This window comes from Sylvia atricapilla, chromosome 7 (genome assembly GCF_009819655.1).
Source record: "Sylvia atricapilla isolate bSylAtr1 chromosome 7, bSylAtr1.pri, whole genome shotgun sequence".
Classification (NCBI taxonomy): Eukaryota; Metazoa; Chordata; class Aves; order Passeriformes; family Sylviidae; genus Sylvia; species Sylvia atricapilla.
Genome location: NC_089146.1, coordinates 28,603,248 through 28,625,143, shown reverse-complemented (window position 1 = coordinate 28,625,143; position 21,896 = coordinate 28,603,248). Strand labels below are relative to the sequence as shown.

The 21,896-nt window shown below is 44.8% G+C and overlaps 1 protein-coding gene across 1 annotated transcript in view; it reads right to left on the bottom strand.

Moving 5' to 3' along the window:
- The window catches only part of KALRN (kalirin RhoGEF kinase), a 432,237-nt gene that overhangs the window by 296,563 nt on the left and 113,778 nt on the right, over positions 1 to 21,896 (bottom strand). The window contains exons 2-3 of the mRNA XM_066323074.1: positions 14,220 to 14,294; positions 3,934 to 4,048 (exon numbers count right to left, since the gene is read on the bottom strand). Of these exons, the coding sequence (XP_066179171.1) occupies positions 3,934 to 4,048; positions 14,220 to 14,294 (190 nt within the window). The remainder of the gene's footprint in view (positions 1 to 3,933; positions 4,049 to 14,219; positions 14,295 to 21,896) is intronic.

Genomic DNA, 21,896 nt, shown 5'->3' with positions numbered 1-21,896 from the left:
TTGCTTCGCCATGCGAGGAGATAACTCAGGCTAATAATATTCTGTCTCCTTTTTATCCTCCTATAGCCTAGGCATAACTTAATTCGTAATTCCAAAGGGCTCACAGAGGAGATTGGCCTGGTGCTAGTTTCATTTACACACGCGTAAATCAAAGCTCAGTCTACTGGAATAGATGGCACTGCACTGGTGCTAAAATATAAAATCTTCAGCAAGGCCAGAAAATTCTCCCTCAGCTCCCCTGATCATAAATACCACGTTATCCTCGATTCAGTCACGCCCTCCAAATTTCTAAACATTGCGTCCATTTAAATTTGCATGTAAATAGAAGCTATCCTGAGTCACAAGAAATACAGCTTCGCCTACCCCGAAAGCATTAGTGCAAATGTAAACCAAGCAGAAAATGGCAGAGTGGTAGAAACTTGGCATCCGTGGAATTATCTTTACATCTAATGAATAGTGTCTTCGTTTCTTAGTAACTAATTACAGTGGAACTGTTTAGAGAAAAGGACCTTGTGATATGCCTGAAAGAACCGACGTGCCACTGAACCAGGACCACACTAATTCACAGTGTCAGATACCCACTCACAACCTCCTCCTCCTACACAAAACGGCAGGATCAGAGTTTTGAACCTTCCAGGAGCCTTAAATTACCCCAGGCACCGCGGACTGAAAGGTTACCATTTCAGGAGAGGAACAATCTGTGTTCCTAGATCTTCACCCCCAGGCAGTAATCCTCAGCCACAGGAAACCCCACTGCCTGCAGGCACCTGCCTGACTGTGGCTCCCAGCTGCATGAAAGCCCTCACTATTCTGCTCTAACTCAAGCACACATAGCTGCTTTCAGAAAGCCCACATCATTATTCTGGTTTTGAAGAAGGAACTGCAGAAAGCTGAATCAGAAACTTTGAAAACTGGAAGCAAAACCCTGGTTTCACTTACCCTAATCTATCATCACATTTCATCGCCAATCTCATACCTGCTCCAAGCTCCCAGCACCGCGCCACCTCTGCCCCCTCCATTAAGATATAAAACAAGGGTTAAGTGACAGACAGAATCAACGCGGAGAGCAATCTGTCTCACTCAGAAACCAATGCACCGAGAATAAAGAAAGAATTATTATCCTGGTGTCAATATGATAAATTACAGTCTCTTTTTCCTAAAGAATTTCTACTTTTTCAGTTAGCACAGAAAACTCTTCTCCTTTTAGCACTCGTCATCAGAGCAGTTTCTTCTGACATCCTGTTCAGAGTTTCTAATGAAATTGTTTATTTTGGTGGATGGCTGATGTAGTTAGTAACTACAGCACTCATCTTGGAATAAACATGAACTGAGAGCCAGTGACAGAAATTCCAACTGTTCCTTCCATATATTTGTTTCCAAAACATAAATAAGTTTAAAAGCTCTGCTGCTTGCCCTTGTTAAAGTGAACAAAATGTTTAGGGAAAATGAGTTTTCAGTGTTTCCTTACACCACACAGGTTACACAATCCCACGTGCCAAACCCATGAAGTTTGTGATCACATTTCCCTCCTAGAGCAGCAAGTTCACAGCTATTGCACCAGACAAAACAGGACAAGGACGACCTGGGAGAAATAACCTCCTGATGCACCATACCCTCTCCATAACATCTGTATCAATGCCAGAGGCTTGTCTATACAGCAACAGAAGGATTTAAGAAAAAAAAAATATAGATATTTTAAAGTGCTAAGGGAATCCATTAGAAATCTTTTCCTCATATCCAACATAATCTTCCCTTGCTTTGGTGTAACACATTTGTTTGTCTTTGCCCTTCAAACCCTTTCCTTTTGCAGCATGACAACATGCTTGCACGTGCTTTTCACTCTCTAGACTGAACAGCCTCTACCCTTTTAATCCTTCTTTGACAGGCCACTTTTTCAAGACCTCGGATCATTCTTGCTGCATTCAGCTCCACTCCTCCTCCATGTGCAAACATCCCAAAGAGGAGACAGTGAACCAGTTAATACCTCCAGAGCTCTAATCTGCAAGGACCCTTGGGAAGCCAGTGAAAGTGCTCCATGCACAGCCAGTCCCTCACTGCTGGGCGCATTTTCATGACGGGAGATGGTACCACAGAGGAAGGGATGTTCTCTGGGATAACTAGAGACATCCTTGAAAGACTCCATGCACCAGGACAGAACAAGGCTTTGCAGGAGAATGGTTTTTAGTGTTTTTAGGGAGACAGGCAGACGGGTCTTGTATTGGCTCTTCCAGTATGTAACTCTGACCCCAGGCTCTGCATCATCAGAGAAAAATCACTGCTGCAGAGGGAGGCAACCAAAATCAGCATTTCAGCTGTGTGACAGTGGGGAACAGAAGGGATGTATCTTTCTCTTACAGCCACCTCCATGAGGAAAGAGCAATTAATAGAAAAGGCTGACACCTTAGAAGGTCATTTTTGCTCAGCAATTGCTTGCAACCCGAAGCGGTGTCATATCTTCATACTTGCAACCATGCAAAAAATGATAAGATGTAGGGGACCAATTTCATTACTGCAGCAGCTGGGGGGGATTGCCAAGCTCTGGGACACAGACTCCCAGGGACTGACCTACTGCTCCCCCAGGCCTGCAGCATGTCGGTAATCTCTCTCACAATATGGTTGAAAATGGAGCTGGCTAGAGGATAAAATAAGAGGGGATAGGAAAAAAAGCAAACAGACTCAGCTGATTAGTAAAATCTTGATGACCAGAAGTTCGACAGAGAAAAAAAAATGCATCACCAGAGGACTTATGATGTCCAGGAAACAAGCACTGGCAGATCTGGTACACATGGCTGCATTTGCTACTCACTCTGCAGCCAAGTGATAAAGTCTCTAAACAGCCCTTGACCCTCTTCCATACCAAACACAACCTTTGCCTCTGCACATTGCATGTTTAAGGGAGTGCATTTCCAAGACCCTTACCTCCTGACTTCCAGGTGCAGCCAACTCTTCTGCCCTTCATGTCTTAACTTCACACCCTTTGCCATTACATGGGCATCATTTAACAGCTCCTGTTCTGGGGGTTTAAAAGAGAAGGAGCTCCTGGCTGGCACTGGATGTGTTCCTGCAACCCTGAGCATCCCTTCTCATCCCTTCACCTGCCCTGGGATAACACCTCAACAGCTGGTGCTCCAGGTTTTGGGCAAGGATATTTGACAAGCTTAAAAATAGGAAAAGGAAGCTGGATGAGGGCATATGTAGTCTCATTCTCTCTGGGGCTGGATCAGAAATACTTCCCTGGGGGCTGAGCCCTATAAATGATCTCCCGAAGCTTGACAAAATAAATATGCTCTGGCAACACACCTTTCCTCCAGCATCCCTGGGAAAAACATGGGGACTTACTTGTTGGAAGAGAGCCACAGAGACTAATGCAGGGAAAGGTGGTGGTTTACATTCAGAACAATTTGAAATGCCTTTTTTTTTTTTAAGGCTTCCTCCTAAGTCCACCCATGTTCCTTTCCCAGCCTGGAGAAATGTCTGGAAAGTACTGGAGCAGGAAGATCTGCCTTCTTGTACAGGCACTCTCCTCCCCAGCAACTACAGCCCCCTACCCCAGCTCTCCCAAGCCTCCCACAAGGTATTGAAAAGCAACAACAGACAGCAGGCTCTCTCTCTGCTATATTTAACTGCAGATCTCTAAGCATTCCTCCCTTTGCACTCCTTTTTGCACAGAAATGGAGAATGAGAGCTGCTCCTGGAGGCTGTGAGGAGCCTGAAGCCCAGGTCTGCTCCCACTGCTCTGGGGCTCCTGCATTGCCACGTGTGCCATAAAAGCCACCGGAGCGCACACAGGACGAGGAAGGGAACGCTTTTGTTCCTCCGCCCCAAGAACTCAAGGTACTAAATGTTAATACTTGGAAATCAGCAACTGCCAAGAACAAGCTCCCCACCCACCCATCCACTCGAGGCTTTGAAGTGTTTTCTTTCTAGCTTTACCTTGGCACGCTGGCCAAATAAGTCACAAGTTTACGAAGGTCTTCCTGCCTTATTCTGTCATGATTGCTGCGGGCTGGGAAGGTCAAGACTGGACCACCTCGTTTATCACGGCCACCTGTGGAAAATAAAGGATTGTTAGAAAATCAGGCAGGAAGCACATGTCAAAAAAACTCCGTGCACTGAATTGATAAATACAAATTACAGCACATTTAAGAGTCTGCACACCCGCTGTAGCTTTCAGACTCGCCTAATTGAGGAAGACAAGCTTGCATTTGCTGGAGCTCCAAATCGGGTATATAAGGGGGAAAAAAAAGCCCACACAAGGAAAATTGCTACTAGCACTTCTTCTTTCACCTAATCCCATCAACTCTAATATATCAGCTACTCCAAGCAGGTGATGCTAATGAAATCTTACTGTGGGGATAGTTTTAAACTGGTCAACACCAAGAAAGTGCAAACATTTTTCACTGTTGCTCAGCATGTTGCAGCATTTATTCCAAGATAGTTTACCACATCCTACCAGTTTGAAATTATGTATCCAATAATGTTTATGCAGCACAATGTTCTAATCTATCAGCTACTTCATTAGAATCAAAATTTTGACTAGAAGTTCATTTCTTCTAAGCTTTCCATTTATAAAGTGTTGTTGGCAATCAGAATATTTGTTGGGGGGGGTGGTTTCCTGTAGCTTTCCTGTCTTAAAACCACTTCTTTAAACTGTCAGTGTCCAGCCCTTTGTCTTTTACAACAATTGTCTAAAGGATTAGCTATAAAGGAATTACTCTACCCTGAACTATATGACACAAGAGCAAATACAATCTCTTCTGCAGCACCTTATTTTATTCTGTCCTGTAAATAAAGTTTAAGAAGACTGAAAGTGAAATCTAGTACCTCATTCAATGTTTAGTTCTTTCTTCATGTATTATCCCAGGATTTCTTCCAGGAATTGTGTGTTGCTAGACACATGTTTGCACTGTTATCTAGGAAAAAGTTACAGCTTAACTACAGCTCAAAAAGTTAGTATGGAACTGCAAGGACCTCGCAAACAAGCCGTAAAAATGGACCAGTTTGCACTTCTCAATGGAAAGTATAATCCCTTTAACAGAAATATCACTTCTGAGACAGGAAACCCACGTGCTTTCTGAGCTAATTTACTTGGCCAACAAGAAGAAAAAGCTACACAAGGACATGAATATCTCCGGCACTGATGCACACTGTGCTCTCTCATTAAGAGCTTGGGACACCTGCAGGCTGTGCTACTGGCACATTCTTGTCACTATATATAAGTTTTCTTAAAATACAGATAATTCTTAATTGCTAAGATCAGTCTAAAGAGTCTTCTACAGCACTGCTGCCTGTACAAGACAGAGTCTCTTACACAAACTTCATCTACAGAAACAGAGATGCCACAGGTGGCCATGGCCTTCAGCGGATGCAATGCACCTGGAGGGCTACACTCTGCAATCTTCACTGGAACCAGGTTGTGTCTCATTTGTCCAGGGATAAAAAAGGAGAGGCAAACAACAGATGTCATCTTTATTTTGAGCCCTCATGCAGACAGGGGTACATATGGAGTTCAAAAACTGTCCTGCCTAATCTCCACCCAAATCTCTGTGTTTTCTGTTTGTCTTTGGCTTTACACCGTGAAGGTGAGGGAGGTCCATCAGAATTCAGTGTCACCTTGACAGATCCACGCCTCTGCCACATAGCATGAAAATAGGGGCATAACGTAAAAAAGGATTCCATTTACAAGGAAATAAACTCATCTAAATGTTCAGACCCTTTTATGAAAAAAAGCTTCCTCATTTTAAGTACATTCTCCCTTTGCTGAGATTATTTCACATACCACATCAATGCCAAACCATTATATCATGCACGATATGTATCCAACAGAAAAGCAAGCCAGCCTATAGAATGGCAATACGAGTAACTAAAGCTGGAGGGAAATATTTTTTCAACACAAGACGCTTTTCAAGGTTTTGAAAAATTTCCCATCATATCTAGAGGTAACTAAGGCTTTCAAAAGCTTCCAGATACTTGCTGAAGCAGAGACCTTAACTTGAATTTCATCCCAGAAGAACATGCTACCTACTACTCATTCAGACTCCCTCTACTTCATTCACAATTATTAAATATTTGTACAACGTGGAAAAGCACAAAGATTTGAGATCAGAAGACATCAAAACCCACGTTCATAATCCTCTCCCAGGATATGAAACACCTGGAAAGGGCCATGAGCTTCCCACAGCCCAGCAGCACTAATCACTCTGATGCTGCCCATTCAGTCACTTTGGCTTCATAAACCAAAATTGTGCTCCTGGTCATGGACCCCTTTAACACCTACCATTCCACCAAAGTGAGCTCTACAAAATAAATAAATAGAAACCTGTGTAAATTCTGGTAGGCTGAAAACATTAAGTCAGAAAATTCTTGACGCTTTTAGTACAGCAATGCAAGGATTTCAGCTACAGAAAAGAATTTAGGCTCCAGAACATTCCTGTCCTGTCTTTGCTTCAGGATAAAAACTGTCCCTCAACAGTTCATCTAAATTGTCCTCAGGAGAGCAGAATAAATAAGGCTCAGGCACAAGGTCAGAAGTTACCAGGACAGAGCAGAGAAAATGGGTTAATTCTCATTGGAGGAGGAAGGTTACATGATGACCCAGTTGGATGTTTCTGGATGATGGAAGGATAAATAAGCACCTGGACTGATTCCTTCTAGTCTTGCAGCACACAAAACCAAGGAGATTTGGGTAAAATATCAAGATATATTAAGTTTAGAAACAAATGTTTTTAATTAGTGATAAAAGTGCAGCTCTAGGCTTTGAGCAATAGAGTGAAATTATCACATGTTCATTGTACATACCAGAACCCTTCAATTGCTTCCTTCAAGTCCATGCAATCCCAGTTACTGAGAAATCCCTAATTTTTATTAATTCTTACATAATTTACAATTTTACCACAAGCCTGCATAAAGAAACATCAGATTTCCTCTAGAACAATACGTTTAATTCCCTGTCAGACTTGCAGAGTTCAGTAACTGTGGTTTACTCTCTTAAACACTGATAATATGCAGCGTTTTTGTTACATTTTGTAACCCAAAATCTCACCATTTCCAGGCAGACTGAAGGGGGTACCACCACCATCGAACACGCCTACCTGAGGATGCTCATCTCCTCTAAAGGAGCCTGCTGAGAAGTAGCAACACACAATAAGAGAAGAAAATCTTCTGGCATTGGCTGTGCAGGAGTCTATACCACTGTCTCTACCACTCCTTTTCTTTGTTATCACCTTTTTCCTGAAGGGAGTGTAAAGGACTGAGAGAGGAAGGAGTTCAGCCCAGATGGCACTTGAAGAACCAGGAAGAGAAATGAGGTTTTCTGACTTGATCCACTGTGTTGGAGCTTCACAGTGCTTGAGACTCTGTCTCTGCTTGTTAGTAATCCACTAAGGGAGGGAAATCTTGCCCCAAGTCAGCCATGATCTCCACACCAATTGTACATGAACAGTCTTCAGAGAGCTACTCAGCACATTGTTTTTAAAAACAATAAAAATTAGAAGGAAGCCAGGAGTCTCAATTGCTCTAATCAATAAGTCCCATCTCCTGCCTCCCCCTGGACTCACAGAACTGTGATGAAATAATCAAACATGTCATTAGGTTTGCTAATTACAGTTATTAAATGCTAAAACAAACAGCTGATAATTTCTTACTGTTTTTCAAGTTGGGTTTTCATGAGCTTTGCTCTGATTTAGAGAGGCAAACAGATGGTCTGGTTATTAGTGCTCTGGAAAAAAAAGAGTTAGAAAAACACATGTTCTTCAGGGCACAGAGTACACTGAGAACAAATATTTAGCCATGTATGCCTTGCATTTCTCCTACAAAATCCTTTGTTGATGGCCTTTCCTGTCAGCAGCTTCCTTGCCAGTTCTTCCCATCTCCCTTTCTTCTATCCTATAAGAACCCATGGCTAAGTTTAGGGTTTATTCCCAGAAGGAGGATCACATAATTTTTCCTGCACAAATCATGCAGGGGACATTGCAGTGATGGCACAAGGCATTGTGATGCATCCCACACTAACCTGCATGAAGGCAGGCAGCACAATTAGTGGCATCCTGATGACCACTTTTTCAGTCAAGCCTGCAACCAGGAGGAAAGAGTGACAAGACCCCTGTTCTGGCAGCTGTCTGAACACCTCTTAGTGGTGGGCCCAAACGTTTCTGCCTACAGTGGCCCCAGCTGCCCACAGGTAAGCCAAGAAATTGGCCATCCCAAAGTGTTAGTGATATGAACTCTGTGTACAGGCTCCACCAACCTCAAGTCCTGAGGCACGTTCATCCCTGTGAATACACAATAAACTGAAATTCCAGCTATGTGCAGTCCTGTTGAGGACAGGAAATTATCGATTTCCGCTAATGCAGACTTCTTGTATGCAGCAGATAATGATTTTATCAAGCTCTGTTTTCAAGCTGCATCTCCCCAGTTCTCTCAGCCCTTCACCCCGACCCTTACCTGCCTGCAGCAATCCACTTTCAAGGGTTTCAAACCCTCTGCTTCCTTTGGCACTCTCTTCAAAAACACACACTCACAAGGATTAACCAGAGACAGAGGCAAATGTCCACACGTGTAAAGGTTCCCAAGAACCTTGTCTAACATCCTGCAGGACACCAGCAGCGGAAACGGGAGCAGCACACGGTGTCTCTGGCCCCTGTTCAGATGTCTACTGCAGTTCAAGTGAATGTGCTGCTTCATCTGACCCTGCACATCGTAGGCTGATCAATCTTCATGCTGTAGACTCTGCTGAGACCATAAGTGAGTTTCCAGAGGAGCTCAAATAATCCTCATCAGGCATTTCAGTCCAAAATATGGTGAAAAAAATGAATTATAATGAAGAGAACCAGGAGACAGACGGAGCTCAGCTGATGTCAGGCACTTCAATACAATGATAAACAACACACTCTGGATTTCTAAATCTAATTGACAGACTTCCTAGGAAAGGAAAGTATCAAGGAATTGGTGTCCAGAGTCTCACAATAACATTTCTTTCCCTGTCAGAGCTGAGCTCTGTGAGAGTTTGCTTTCTACTGGACTTACTGCGAGCAGACTCCTGTACTAAAGCTACTGCAGCTTCGAGATAGACTCATTTCTTGCAAGGGTCATGCAAAGGATTAGCTCTGTGACCACCCTCCAGTTCAGGTGATTCTAGTGCAAGTGATGGAAATTTAATCTCCCACAAGCCAATTAACACAGCTGCAGTGCAATCACCAGGGCCTGATCCTACAGAGTCCAGCTCTTTGCAGCATCCACGTCCCAGAGTCAACTCCTCTAATCAAATTCTAATGGCAAACTCTTACAGCATTATATTTAGGGTTAATGAATAATAATAATAATAAAAGGCTAATTGCTCTCACCAGAAGATCTCCTGGCAAAGCAAGTCAGAGGCTGTAGATGGGATGCCCAGAGCAGGCACTGAATGATCCTTTTCCTACCAAGTAGATTTGTTCTGCAACTACCCAAAGCCATTGCATGGATTTAAAGAGACAACCTGTTGTGCCTTGTAATTAATTTTCACTGCTTTATGCAAGTATTTTGGGGTACTTCTTCAATTTTAACTGTACACTGGCCAATAAGCCACAGTATGTCTGTAGAGACACTCCAAACTCACACCACAGGGCACTCTGCTAGAAGCTGAACAGAAACAGAGAGAGGCCAGATTCACCCTGATAACACACTCTTTCTCTTCCTCATTTGGGACAAACATACAAGTGCATGGAGAAATAGTCAAGGAATGCCATGTTTTTCTAATAGCAGATTTCCCTTTTTTGAAATCTCCATTGATCTCAAACTACACCAGGGAATGATATAAAAAGGAAAATGTTTCTCTGTAACAAAATACAAAAGAATTGTTGATGTTTCATTTGAAATTTCCATTCCAGAGGAAATAGGAGAATGGGAACTTTAAATTTAAATAAAAAACTTTTTGTGTAATTACAAAATGTTTACATAACTCAAAAATTAGATAAATTGGTTAATTTTATTCCCAACCCAATACAAATTCCAGTGTCTGCAAACCAGCATTTATGACCTCCTGAAACCAGGATGTGAACTCTTTTAGTGCCCAGCGGTACTGGGGGTCTCATTTTAACCCTTCCTCTGAAGAGTAAAGTCCATCTACGGCAGAAAAAGAAAAACATGCACCTCCATGTGTGGTATCTCTGGCACTAAGTGACTTGTGGTGTCCTTGGACAAGTTTTTGGCAAGGTCAGTGTGTTCTTCTCTGAGCTTTCCTCCTTCATTCATCCTGCTGACCTAAATTTGGTGGAACCTAACTGTAAAGCTGTCCTTTCTTTAGAGCTATTTCCACTGGAATTCCTTCTCTGAAACACCTTTCAGGAAATCTCTGCTTTTCCTTGAGGCTCTCAGTCGGGTTCAGATGTTGCTGTGACCCAGATCACGAAGCTGCTCCTGAGATGTGGGGCTGGGGACAGTGGGCTACCAAAGGACAGAGGTGGCCGAGCTGTTGCTGCATCCACTTCCCCCTGCTCTGTGCCCTTCTGGTGCCCAAAGCACACAGAAAAACCTCCTGCTCTGCAGACACGCTGAGAGCTCTTCTTGTCACAGCTGCAGCAGCTCACCAGCTTATTACACCCTTCTGCTGCTATTCCTCTGCGCTCAACCACGCTCTCAGAAACCTGGCCAGCCTCCTCCTTTGTACTGCTGCCTCGGCAGATGAGCAGACAGTACCTGGGTGACAGCAGGAGCCCACGCACCACCGCTCTCCTGAGCCCTCCAGGCAGCGGAAATACCGGCAAGGATCCTGAGAAACTCTTCTGGGTGGGATGTGGGGAAATGCTTTCAGCGACACCCGTGACATCAGTCAACTAACGAGCTTTTTATAGCCTCAGTGCGTGAAAATTTCAATGCATGGGAAGGGAACATGGTAAAACATTGCCTGGCCTTTCCCAAAAGTTCATACACTTCGTTCTGTACTGCCCTGATCAATAGAAAATCTACCATAAATATAATCAAGCAGCTGAACAATGCCCAAATTTACACCACTCTTCTAAAACAGCTTTCCCAAGAAAGACTATAAGCCCAGTTTACAAAATATTTCATCACCTCTCACTAAAAAAAAAGCACCTAAAATAATCTACAACCTGTTTTATTTCTTCTCCTCAGCGTTCATCTCCTTCTTAGAATACCAAAATCAGTCTCTGGCTTGTAACTCAGTCCCTAATAGTTCTCAAAGCCATTCTATAGCTGGAAGCAACACACTGAACCACCCAGGCAATGCCAAGACTTTATTAGATTTAGACAACAAGCAGGTGGCCAAAGCTTCCCCCCTGCCAGCCCCCTGCTTAATCTGCTTCCAGAGGTCAGTGATGGAAGCAATCAGCGGTGGCTGGGATGTGCCTCGCCCACAACTGCTCAGTCCATTGCTCAGCACAGGGGCCAGGGAATGGGATTTTCAGGTACTCTTCAGACACACATGTGAACTTTGTTCAGGTTCAGTCTAGATCATAGATGAGATCACTGTAAGAAACTACGGACCAGTTCCAGGAAAAAATCCTGATATTATCCACCAGCCCTCAACTTTCCTGCGGTGCAGGGATACGGATGCAGAGCCCCGTGCCTGCTGCTCGCTGCCGGCTCAGTCAGCCGAGGGGAAGTGCCAGGCACAGAGCCCCAGACAGCACTTAGGCTGGATGAATCCATGCCCAGACAGTTAGAGCTGTGTGTCAACTCCGAAATTAAGTGCACTTGTGAAAGCCTGAGTGCTCCTCTGAGATGACACGGCTGTGCAGGCAGGTCCTGCAGCGCCTGCTCTGGAGCGCTCTGCCTTGCCTGCCTGCTCTGCCCTTTTGCTTTGCAGGGTCCAGGAGTGGGGCATCCACCACACTGCAGCACCAAGCAAAGTGCAGCCCCTTCGGAAGGGTCTTGTGCGTTCTCTGTAATTTTCCTTTGAATCACAAACAAGCTGGTGAGCCACAGCTGATGAGGAAAGCAATAAATTCTGTAACTGACATGTTCAGCTGAGAGTTTTTGTGTGTGCTGATAAATTCTGCTGGTGTAAGGAGAACCCCCTTGACAACTTTACTGTACCGTTATCGTTAAAATTAACTGCAGTATTAAACTCTGAAGAAGATTCAATAAAACTCTCCTGTTCCTCAAGGAAGCCTGATTAAAACACAATGTGTTCTCAGAGTCTGTGCTAACTACAGAACTTTTTTTTTGGTGTTGATCTTGGAAAATCCAGGTACTTGATTTTTCTTTTTTGTCAAACGCTTCCTCTTCTGTGCTCAAAGCATACTCTAGGAAATTATTCCATTTTAATTAAAAAGAACTTAGCCATCAGCTGAAATGCTAAAATCATTCTCTTAATCTGCTTTATTACACTCTGGGCTGGAAGGGGATGCTGAGGCTATTGCAGTGAACACCAGCAGCTCAAAGTGTTCTGCCTGAAAAGGGAACTGCTGCCCGTAGTCATTGCATTTGGAGACCATGAAGAGGAGGTGTAAATCCTAGGACCTCTAGCTGTGTCAGGAACGGCACATTTTGAGCAGATCCAAGTCTGGAGGCTGGTGAGTCTATATGGAGCAAGCTGTACCCTGCCTGTGGCGGATCATGGTGTGAAAGCCCGGGGGATTGTGTTGGCACTGCTTATTTAACACCCCCTCCGCAAGGCAGGCTTGGCACAGGACAGTGTCTAACGAGCTGATGATTTGATGTGAGACCCTCTGGCTCAGAGCACAGGCACCATCAGTGGAAGGGGCCACATAAACAATCCAGACAGGTTGTCTTTAATAAATATTCCATGAATTACCGAATGATCCTGCAATCATTTCCATGCAAAGCAACAGCAGCAGGCAAGAGCTAAATTGCAGTACAGTCCCTGCGTAAATTCCTCCCATTCACCTCCCCAGAGCACCCGGTTCAGCTTTTGTGTCTCAAACAAGTGTGCAGGTACGCTGTGTTTTTGTGACTGTGCTCCCCTCTTTGGAGCAGTGAAAGCCAACCCCATAAAACACTTCAGGACATTCAGAAAGAGACTTCAGTGCAAGATACAGTGCTCCTGCATGTGAGTACTGTTGGGACAGTCTTGGGGTTTCACTAAAGGCTTTTGGTGTTTCAGAAACTTCCCTCGAACTCCTAGATTTTCATGTAGTTGATGAAAAAGTTTAGTCAGCATTTTTTATATCTTCAAATTGTTCCCCCATGTCACAGCTGGACTTGTGACCCCTGGGCCATTTAACTACTAAAATACGGGAAGATATCTCACACCGGCTATCAATAGAGGGGAAAGCTTTCCTTCTCTGGATGGCACCTCCACGGCTCAGCACAGGGATGAACCCCATCCTCATGGGACTGGGGACTCAATTCCTGTGGAGAGAGGCAGGGAGGAAGAGTCTGGCCACCTAACAGCCTTGCTGCAATCTCCTCCCTTCTGCAATCAGCATTACTGTGGAGATGAAGGAAACAAAAAGCAAATACTGCGAACAAGAGGAGCTGGCTATTCTTGATGAAGGTTTTCTCATTGCAAGCAGCCTGAATGGTTTGTAATCATCAGAAACGCTGCCACTGGAAATACCCTGGGTTTATGCTGCCAATTTGAGTGACTTCATGCAAGATTATGATTGCTTCAGACTTTCTCTTCCCCCTCTCACTGACAAGTTGTAATTCACACCAGAAGCAATATCATCCAAGCTATTCTCAAAGCCTCTTCCATATTGTCTAGTCCTCATCCACCCCCAGATCCTTGAGATTTGTCTCCTGAATGAAGGCTGTAAATCTTTGTACAGAATGGCAGGAGAAGTTTAAGCATGTGAGTTATTATGTAAATGCAGCATCAATGGTACTTTTAACTGCAAGCTGATTGGGACTGTAAATGGAACACCAGTGATTTATAGGCCTGAGTGCTTCCCACACACAGGAATTGAATGCTATTCACTGACCTTGAACCGAAAGCAGGATCCCTGAAGTGTCCTGCACGCTGAGACAGCCCACATCTGGGCTGGAGCTAAGCAGCTGCCTTTCATCCAGCCTGTGCTGCTCATTTACCTGTGTCTCAGAATATGAAGAAAATGAGTGTGGACCAGTTTCCAGTGCTCTGAGTATTACTGGATAGTCCTGGTCCACATACAGCTCTTTTCTTAGCAGAAGAGCTAATTTAAGTACTACCAAGTTCAAACATGAAATTGGTCCCTTGAGGTTCTGCAGCATCATAACGACCAGGATGTGGCAGACAGTGCTCATGATGGGCTGGAGGGATCAAGGAAAGGTGTGCTCACCTGACACAAAGGCCACTTTCTCTTTCAGTATGGGAAGGACATCAGCAGCTTTTAAACCATCATTTCGAAAAGAACCTGCAAAACACAAAAACAGGATAGTCACATTAGAACAGATAGTCACATTAGCAAGATAGTCACATTCTTGCTCCCAGCTTCATGGACATGCCATGTCGCTAAAAATCAGACTGAAGAAAGGCTATAAATTACACAAAAGCACCAACAAAGAGACCCAAATGACTGATAAACAAACAACATTAACATCAATAGAGGTATGTTCATAAAAAAAAAAATACTGAGAACCAGCTTATTGTTCTATCCTTCAGAAGTTTTGAAAGGTTTACAAATTTCCAACCAAGTAACCCTGCTGCCTTTTTCATACTGTCAAGCCTGGGAGATGCCCATCTTGCAGAGTGAGCCAGAAGCCTTCTCCCTTCACTGTTCTGAACATAGCCCAGGCAAAATTGCAGGGAACATTACAGCATACACACATCCATTTAGCATCAGCCTTTGAGGAAGATTTACACAGGGGCTGGCTTAAAAAGGGCTTTTCCCCTTTGCCCTTTCTGCTCAGCTGGGATGCAGTGGCTCAGGGTGGGATCACACTCAGAGGAAGGACACGCTCCTTACCCACCAGATAAAGTCTTTCCGGGTAAGGAGCGGTTTGAAGCCCCAGCACATCCTCAGGAAGTTCATGCTCTTTGATTACATGTTAAGCATATCTGCACAGGCCATTTGCCTTCCCCAAAGTGCCAAATTACTTCATGTATCCTGAACATTCACCCAAGAAATCACAGACTTTTACTCTCTTAGGACAGAACTGCCCCAGTTTCAGGCTCCTGCAGCATCTCTCTGCTCTGCAAAACACCAGCAGTAAGGGATCACCCCAGAGCAAGCCAGCCACTGCTATTCCCACAAAAGGTGGCTTTGAAGGACTCCATTGTAGTTCCCCTGAAAAATAACTCATCCATCACCGGGTAGTGAATAATAGCCATCATGACAAGTGATCTCCCATATGGCCGTAGATCTATTCCAGCTCACCAAAGAATACCTCACATTTGAAACCTTTATTTTCACTTTGTGCCTTTCACAGGCAGGAAGTGACCACCACTCTTCTGAGATGGTGCCAAGGTAAGAAAGTCCTCTCACTAAGCAGCTTTCTAGAAAAAGGGCAACACTGCAGCAGCCCTCACACCCTCCTTGCTGAACACAGCAGATGGTACCTGACCATTTGGGTCTGAAATTGGGACTGGGGATAAAAACACCCCCTTTACATTGTCATCTATTGCTCCCATCATGCAGCCTGCAAAGGCAAAGTGGTTCAATCCATGCAGACATTTGGAACAGACAGGATGAAGACTGAAACATCCATTTTCACCTGCAGCCGACCTACAAGTGTTTATATTATTATGGTTGAGTTAGTGTTTTTTGCCAGTCACAGGCAGATTGTACAACAAGGCTGTCTTGTACAGTAAATATGTCCCTCCCTGGTGACCAAAGGCTACAGCTTCCTCTCTGTGTCCCCACTTGCTCTCAGGTGTCACCTCTGTGACACTCAGCTCCAGGAGGTGTGTAAGCTCACCAGCTAAGCCTTAAGCTAGTGAAAACTAGCACTCAAAGGAGTGAGGTAATTCAATGCAAGGCCAAGACCAGTGTAACTGCAATTCGAACAGGCACTGCAGGACAGTCCCAGGGGATACCTAAAGAGTGCATTTTGTCAGTAAAGTGTTTTGGGACCAGGGAAATGAGTCCTGATTGCTGAAACCTTTCTGTGTTCAAGTAGGCAGGACTTTGTGCACTCTGTGTTAAATATATGAGACTTTGCTATTAACTTATCCTCTTAACAAGAATAACCTCTCAGATCCCAGGCTGTGGCTAGTTCTCACATCAAAGGTGGGAAGTGCTCAGCCACAGGCACCATTTGGAATTTAAGAAGCTTTGTATATAAGCATCTCATCCAACCATGAAGCAAACAGGAACAGCTCATGATGAGACACATCATGAGGGTTTGAAGACACTCTAGTGGAGTACTGGGTCAAATTTATCCAGCTGCAAGCTCTGCAGTGTCAGTGCAAGTTGAGTTTTGCCCAGTATTTGTTCAATTTGTCAGGGAAATGGCAAAGTCAATTCTTAGGCACCCAACTGTGCCGCAGACAGTACACAAATGAAATCTTTGTGAACATTTCTAAAAAAAGCCAGTGGGTGTATGTAAAGCACACTATAAGGACTTCTTAGAAAGAACCCACTATACTGCGGGCTGAAGGCCAGTTTCAGACACTCTCCTGCAAGGAAGGACTGCATCTCACAGAGGATATATGCATGGAGACCAGGAGAAAAATGTATGAATTTAAAAGGTGCTCACCTCCTGAGCTGTAGCAGGGCAGGCTGCAGGCAAGAGCTCTCTGGTAACAGCCCTGATGTCCTGACTGTGCACAGCAAAGGCAAGGAAAGATTTGAGTGGGGACAGTGCTGCAGCAGGAACTTTCCCCATTCTCAGTATCACCCAAGACAGGTCAGACACACTCCAAAGTAAATGATGAATGAATTGAAAAACTACAAGCCTGTCCTACAAGCAGGGAATAGACAAGAAGTCCCAAGAGCTGAAAAACTTCCCTTGGGATGTAGAAGGAAAGTCTGGAAGGCAGATCAGTGCCTAAAGCAATGCATGGTACTTAACCAAGTGGCAGCTCATGACCCGTAGATGTAGCCATGGCCAGTGCTTCCAGAGGTTGCTCCAGTTCCTGACAAAATCCTTGCACTGGTGCCTACATCTCAGAGCATGCCGTCAGGTTTCCAAGGTATGCATAAATGGGAAAACCAATGGCTCTAATAAAGACTCCAAAAGCAACTCCCAGTCTGTCTCCAGGAGGGGCCAGCACAGCAATGATGCATTCCCCAGTTTGTAAGTTATTATAAGCATATCCCTAATGATGCTCATTTTCATCCTCTTCCCCAGCTGTTTCTAATACATAGTTTTGTTTGTTTGTGTGCTGGATCCAAGGCCATGTCTGCAGAGCACCATCTCATTCTGCTGCAGAGCCCCGTGCACATAAAGGCTGTGCTTTGTTGCCTTCTCTACACCTCTCTGCTGCTCCTTTCAGACAGCCCTTCTGCAGCAGACGGACAGAGACAGACAGAGGGATGAAGGAAGGGCAGGCTGAGCCATCCTGCCTTTGTCCATGCATTGGTTTGCTGGTTCACCATCCTCATAAGCATGGGACTACACAACAGAGCCCCTCTTGCTTTCTACCTGCATGGTCTGCCAAGACACTCGAGCACTGCAATCACCTCTTTACCAAGAGAGAGGCACAGAGAGCGTGACACTGCGACCCTGTCACCCTGCAGCTCCTCACTGCATCACATCCTGGCTTTGTGTGCTATCCAGGGAGCAGGGACACTGTGACTGGACACAAACTTTCATTATTCCAGTGACCCAAGAAGAAAGCACACCATGCCAGCCTGAGCAGCTGACAGTATAATGTGTTCTTGTAAACTTGGAAGCACTGAAGAATTAAGAGTGGATCCTCAGCACGGCTGAGTCACATTTCAGAGCAGAGCAGCATCGCACGTGCACAGAACATCTCCTAGCAGGGATTCCCTGGGTGGCAGAAGCAGCTCACAGTTTTAGACGAGATGTTGTAATGAGAAGCCAGATGGGTGAGCTGAGAAGCTTAAGGCATGCTTCCACGGTAAAGGCAACAATCCTGAAACTGAGAAAATTTGTTTTTCCCCTTCACAAATGCCCCAGTTGGCCTGGAGAGCTCGCTGCCGAAGGACATGGAGGTCAGCAGCTCAAGGGGCTTCCTGAACACGTTGGAGATCAGCAAACAACAAACATCTCCAGAGAACCGTAAAGATTAATAAAATAAGCAAGAGTTTTGGAAAGAATGTAAGCCTACAGACTTTGAAGTGAAAGCCAAGCTCTAACTCTCGGAGTGAAAAATAAATTATCCCCAGAGAGAAGAGAGAACCCTGTGAGCTTTAGCATTTCTTTCTCGAAGCAGAGTGCAGAGTCTCTGCTGGAGACACCGTCTTGGGCTAGATGGAGCAATGGTCTGCTCCAGAGTGGCTTTTCCTAGAAAAGCTTCAGTTCTAATCTGAAAAATGCAGCTCTTGGCTTCAAATAAAGATCAGCTGCTGGAAATATGGAAATACTTTCTATACTTAAAAAAAGTATGTGTAGGCAAGAAGAAGGCCTCCTGTCAGAGCACTGCATGGGGCTTAATCACTTGGCTCCTGATGCCTTCAGCAAGAGTTGTTCATCCCAAGTCCCATGCAATGTTTCAGGAAAGGCAGCCCACATTCTCATAGTTCTTAGAACAGTTTTGACTATTTAAAAACTTTGGCATAAAGTTTCTTTAACCAAACAAAACTGAACTCCTTGGGCTAAACCCATCCCTCGAGGAACTCCACTGGAGTCCAGGATGCAACAGTAGGATTAATCTGGTCCATATTTCTTCTTCCCCCAGTAAAGGCCTCTCTTGTATTTCTATACCCCCACTTCCACACCCCAGTTTTTGGGGCATTTATCGTTCAGGTTTATCGTAGCCTATTGCCTTCCTACCTTTTTATTTCCCACCCCATTCAAAGTCTCAGTGGAATTAATTTGTCTTTGCAGTACTGTAGCGTCTTGGCTTTCTACAACACACAAACAGAAGGGACATCTGATGTGAGCAGAGACAGGCAGAACAAAGGAGACTTTAGTATTCCCATTGTAGCTTTTGCAAACTGAGACACAGGGAGATTGACTTGTCCAGTGTCAGACAGAAAGTTTGTGCAGAGCTGAACCCTCATTTCCCCAATGTTTTTCTCGTACAAACATCCCTTTGTTTCCCAGCAGAATATAATCCTCTTTTTTCTTCTCTTTACACTTCTGGTTTCCTCCTCCTGCCCTTCTCTCTCCATTATTCTTTCCTTCTGCATTTATGCCTCAAATATTTACTTTTTGTGTGCGCTAAACCCTCTTTAACCCCTTCCTCCCCTTCCCGCAGGCTATTGTCTGTCCCTGCAGGGCTGTGAGCCTTCCCACTTTGATTTCTCTGCTTTTCCACAAGCCACACTGAGGGGCTTAGCCAAGGCCTGCTGGGGCCTTTGCCACTGGGATTTTGCTGGCTGAGGCTCATTGGTTCAAAGGCAGAGAGGCCACAGCATGGCACAAGCATTTGGTTGAATAGAAGCAACATGTGCTCCAGACTAGTATTTTAACACCATCTGGCAGAGATAAATGAGGCTGGACACTCTGCATCTGCCGATCGCTCCTCTGTGGACAACAGCCTGATCCCTGGTGCAAAGAAAGAGCATTTTGGTGCCCTGAGCTCCCCGGGAGCCTGCAAGGCTCTCCTGCCATCCTTCCCCACTGCAGGCAGCACAAGAGCAGGCTTTGATTTCACAGAGGAAGGAAGGATTCAATTGAATTGAATCTAAAGACAGCATCAGAGAGGAAAACCCACAAAATTAAGCCGTAAATATTTTTACCAACTATTACTGAAGACTAACCCAGAAGTATATACTTCTCCTGAATAACCAATAAAGGGTAATACCTGGTCTCACAGGAAGCGTTTAGGACTGCAGACTGGAGTGTGGCAAGGACAGGGTGAAAGGCAGGTTGGATTACCACCATGGCCCTGGGGCAAGGACGGTGGCTGCGCCCCTCCGTGCTCCTCTGTTCGCTTTCTCCAGCCACCAGACCCAGTGTGCAGACTGACACACAGATCCATGCCACAGCTTCAAAAATTGCAAGGACACTGGACACCAAACAGATAGTCTGCACAAAAAATTAATCCACTGCACCACATGCCACACTCTTTATCCCAGCTGAGACAAAGTTACACGCATTACATTTATTCTAAAATTAAAAGAAGAATGTTGAGTTTATATGTAATGATTAGGCTCAGTCCAAGATTAGTATTACTTTCTCTGTGTTTATACCGTCCTTCTTTCTATTACTTATACACGACTCCTGCTCGCTGAAATACCCCTCTGGTCACAGCTATAGGGTGGCAGCACTAAAGGCTCCTTCCCCGTCCAAGTTTGGCCAGTGTCCGTCAGAGGCTCGGCTGCTGTTCTGCCCCTCTACACCAACAGGTGGGTCCCTGTGAGCCCCCAGCCCCTGGCAGCACAGCCCCTGCCCTGCCTGTGACACCCGAGAGGCAGCGCTGGGGCTGGGGGCACCTCGCTAATTGCCCAGATTGTTATTCCCTTCACGAGGCACTTGGCAGCATTGAGCCTCCCAGCGCAGCCTTTGGATGTCCACACATCTGAACAGTAGCCTCAGCTTGGAATCAAGCCAAAGAATAGGCAAGGCCTCGAGAAAGACAGAGTGGCTTGCGGCAAGCATGCAAATTCATTAGCCTGTGTGCACGTGTGGCCTCTAATAAGCCGTGTTCAGCATCCGAAGCCCAAAACATCCCACCCTGTGCATCCCACCTAAGCCAACAGCCAGGCTTTGCCTTTTCATGTGGCACAAAACCATTCAAAGCATCACAGAGATACTGAATTTATGCACAATCTGCAGCAGAGGTTCTGGTTCAACTTCATCCATGGGGGATTTTACTCATTTCAGTTTAAACATACACTGATAGAGATGCCAAGAGAATGCAATGGCTGCGAGTCAATCCTTTGCACATTTCATTTTCATTTTCATCAGGACTTTGGAATCAGGCTGAGATCTTTCAGTTCTTACACTTAGAAAAATAATTAGGCATTATAGGTAGCCCTGTGGATAGCACATCTGACTGCTAGTCAAAAGACTTGGCTCTATTTGTGGTTCTGCTCCTAAATTGCTTTATGATCCTGAACAAGCCGTTTTAACTGTGCCAGATCTTGGTTTTCCTCTCTACAGAACGGAAATAATGACTGCCCACATTAGTAAAGCACAGTCAGGTTCACAGACCTCAAAAGCACCTTTCAAACATGAATTAATTTTGTCTGAAAAAACCTCTCTGAGTTCTCTGAGGCAGGGAACTGTTGCAGTGCACTTTTATAGACAGGCAAAAATGAGGCATCGACAGTAGGAAAGACTTGCTCTGGTGATCACAGAAAGGACTTTCTGGGAAGGAATGGGAGACATTAGGAGAACTGGAAAAATTAGATCATCTGACACAAAATCCTGTGTTTTATTTCCTAAGTGTACAAGGGATAGATGTGCTGCCCTAGAGGGAAATAAGTATATTCAGCACCTTGAGCTTTTAGTGGTTAAGTTTCTTGCCATCTACGGATTGCTCTACACATCAGTGACCACCCAGATGCAACAGTCTTTTATGGTGTTAATAAACAGCTATGGGCCATTTGTAATCTGAAGTCACATTTTAAACATGCCCATGGTCTCTATCCAGGCCTAGTGTGCATGAATATTTTCTTTTCATTTCATTCCCCTCTCAATTACAATTGGGTTTCTTATGGAAACATTCCTCGGAATTTTATAATCCCATAAAAAGTTTAGAACTGCTGATGGATTCCTGCACGAAGGATGCAGGCTGAAGCTGTAGAGGCTGGGTACCCTGGGTCCCATCCTCTATGAAATTCTGTAGCTTAGAATAATATCCTTTAACTGGTGTTGGTTTAGTCAACAGGCTTTTTCCAAAAAGCTGCAAAAGGGCATCTGCCAGCACCTGTCACGTAGCACCTGTGACATGCTCAGGCTTTCCCACCCCTGTCCCAGAAAGCCTCCTACTCACATCC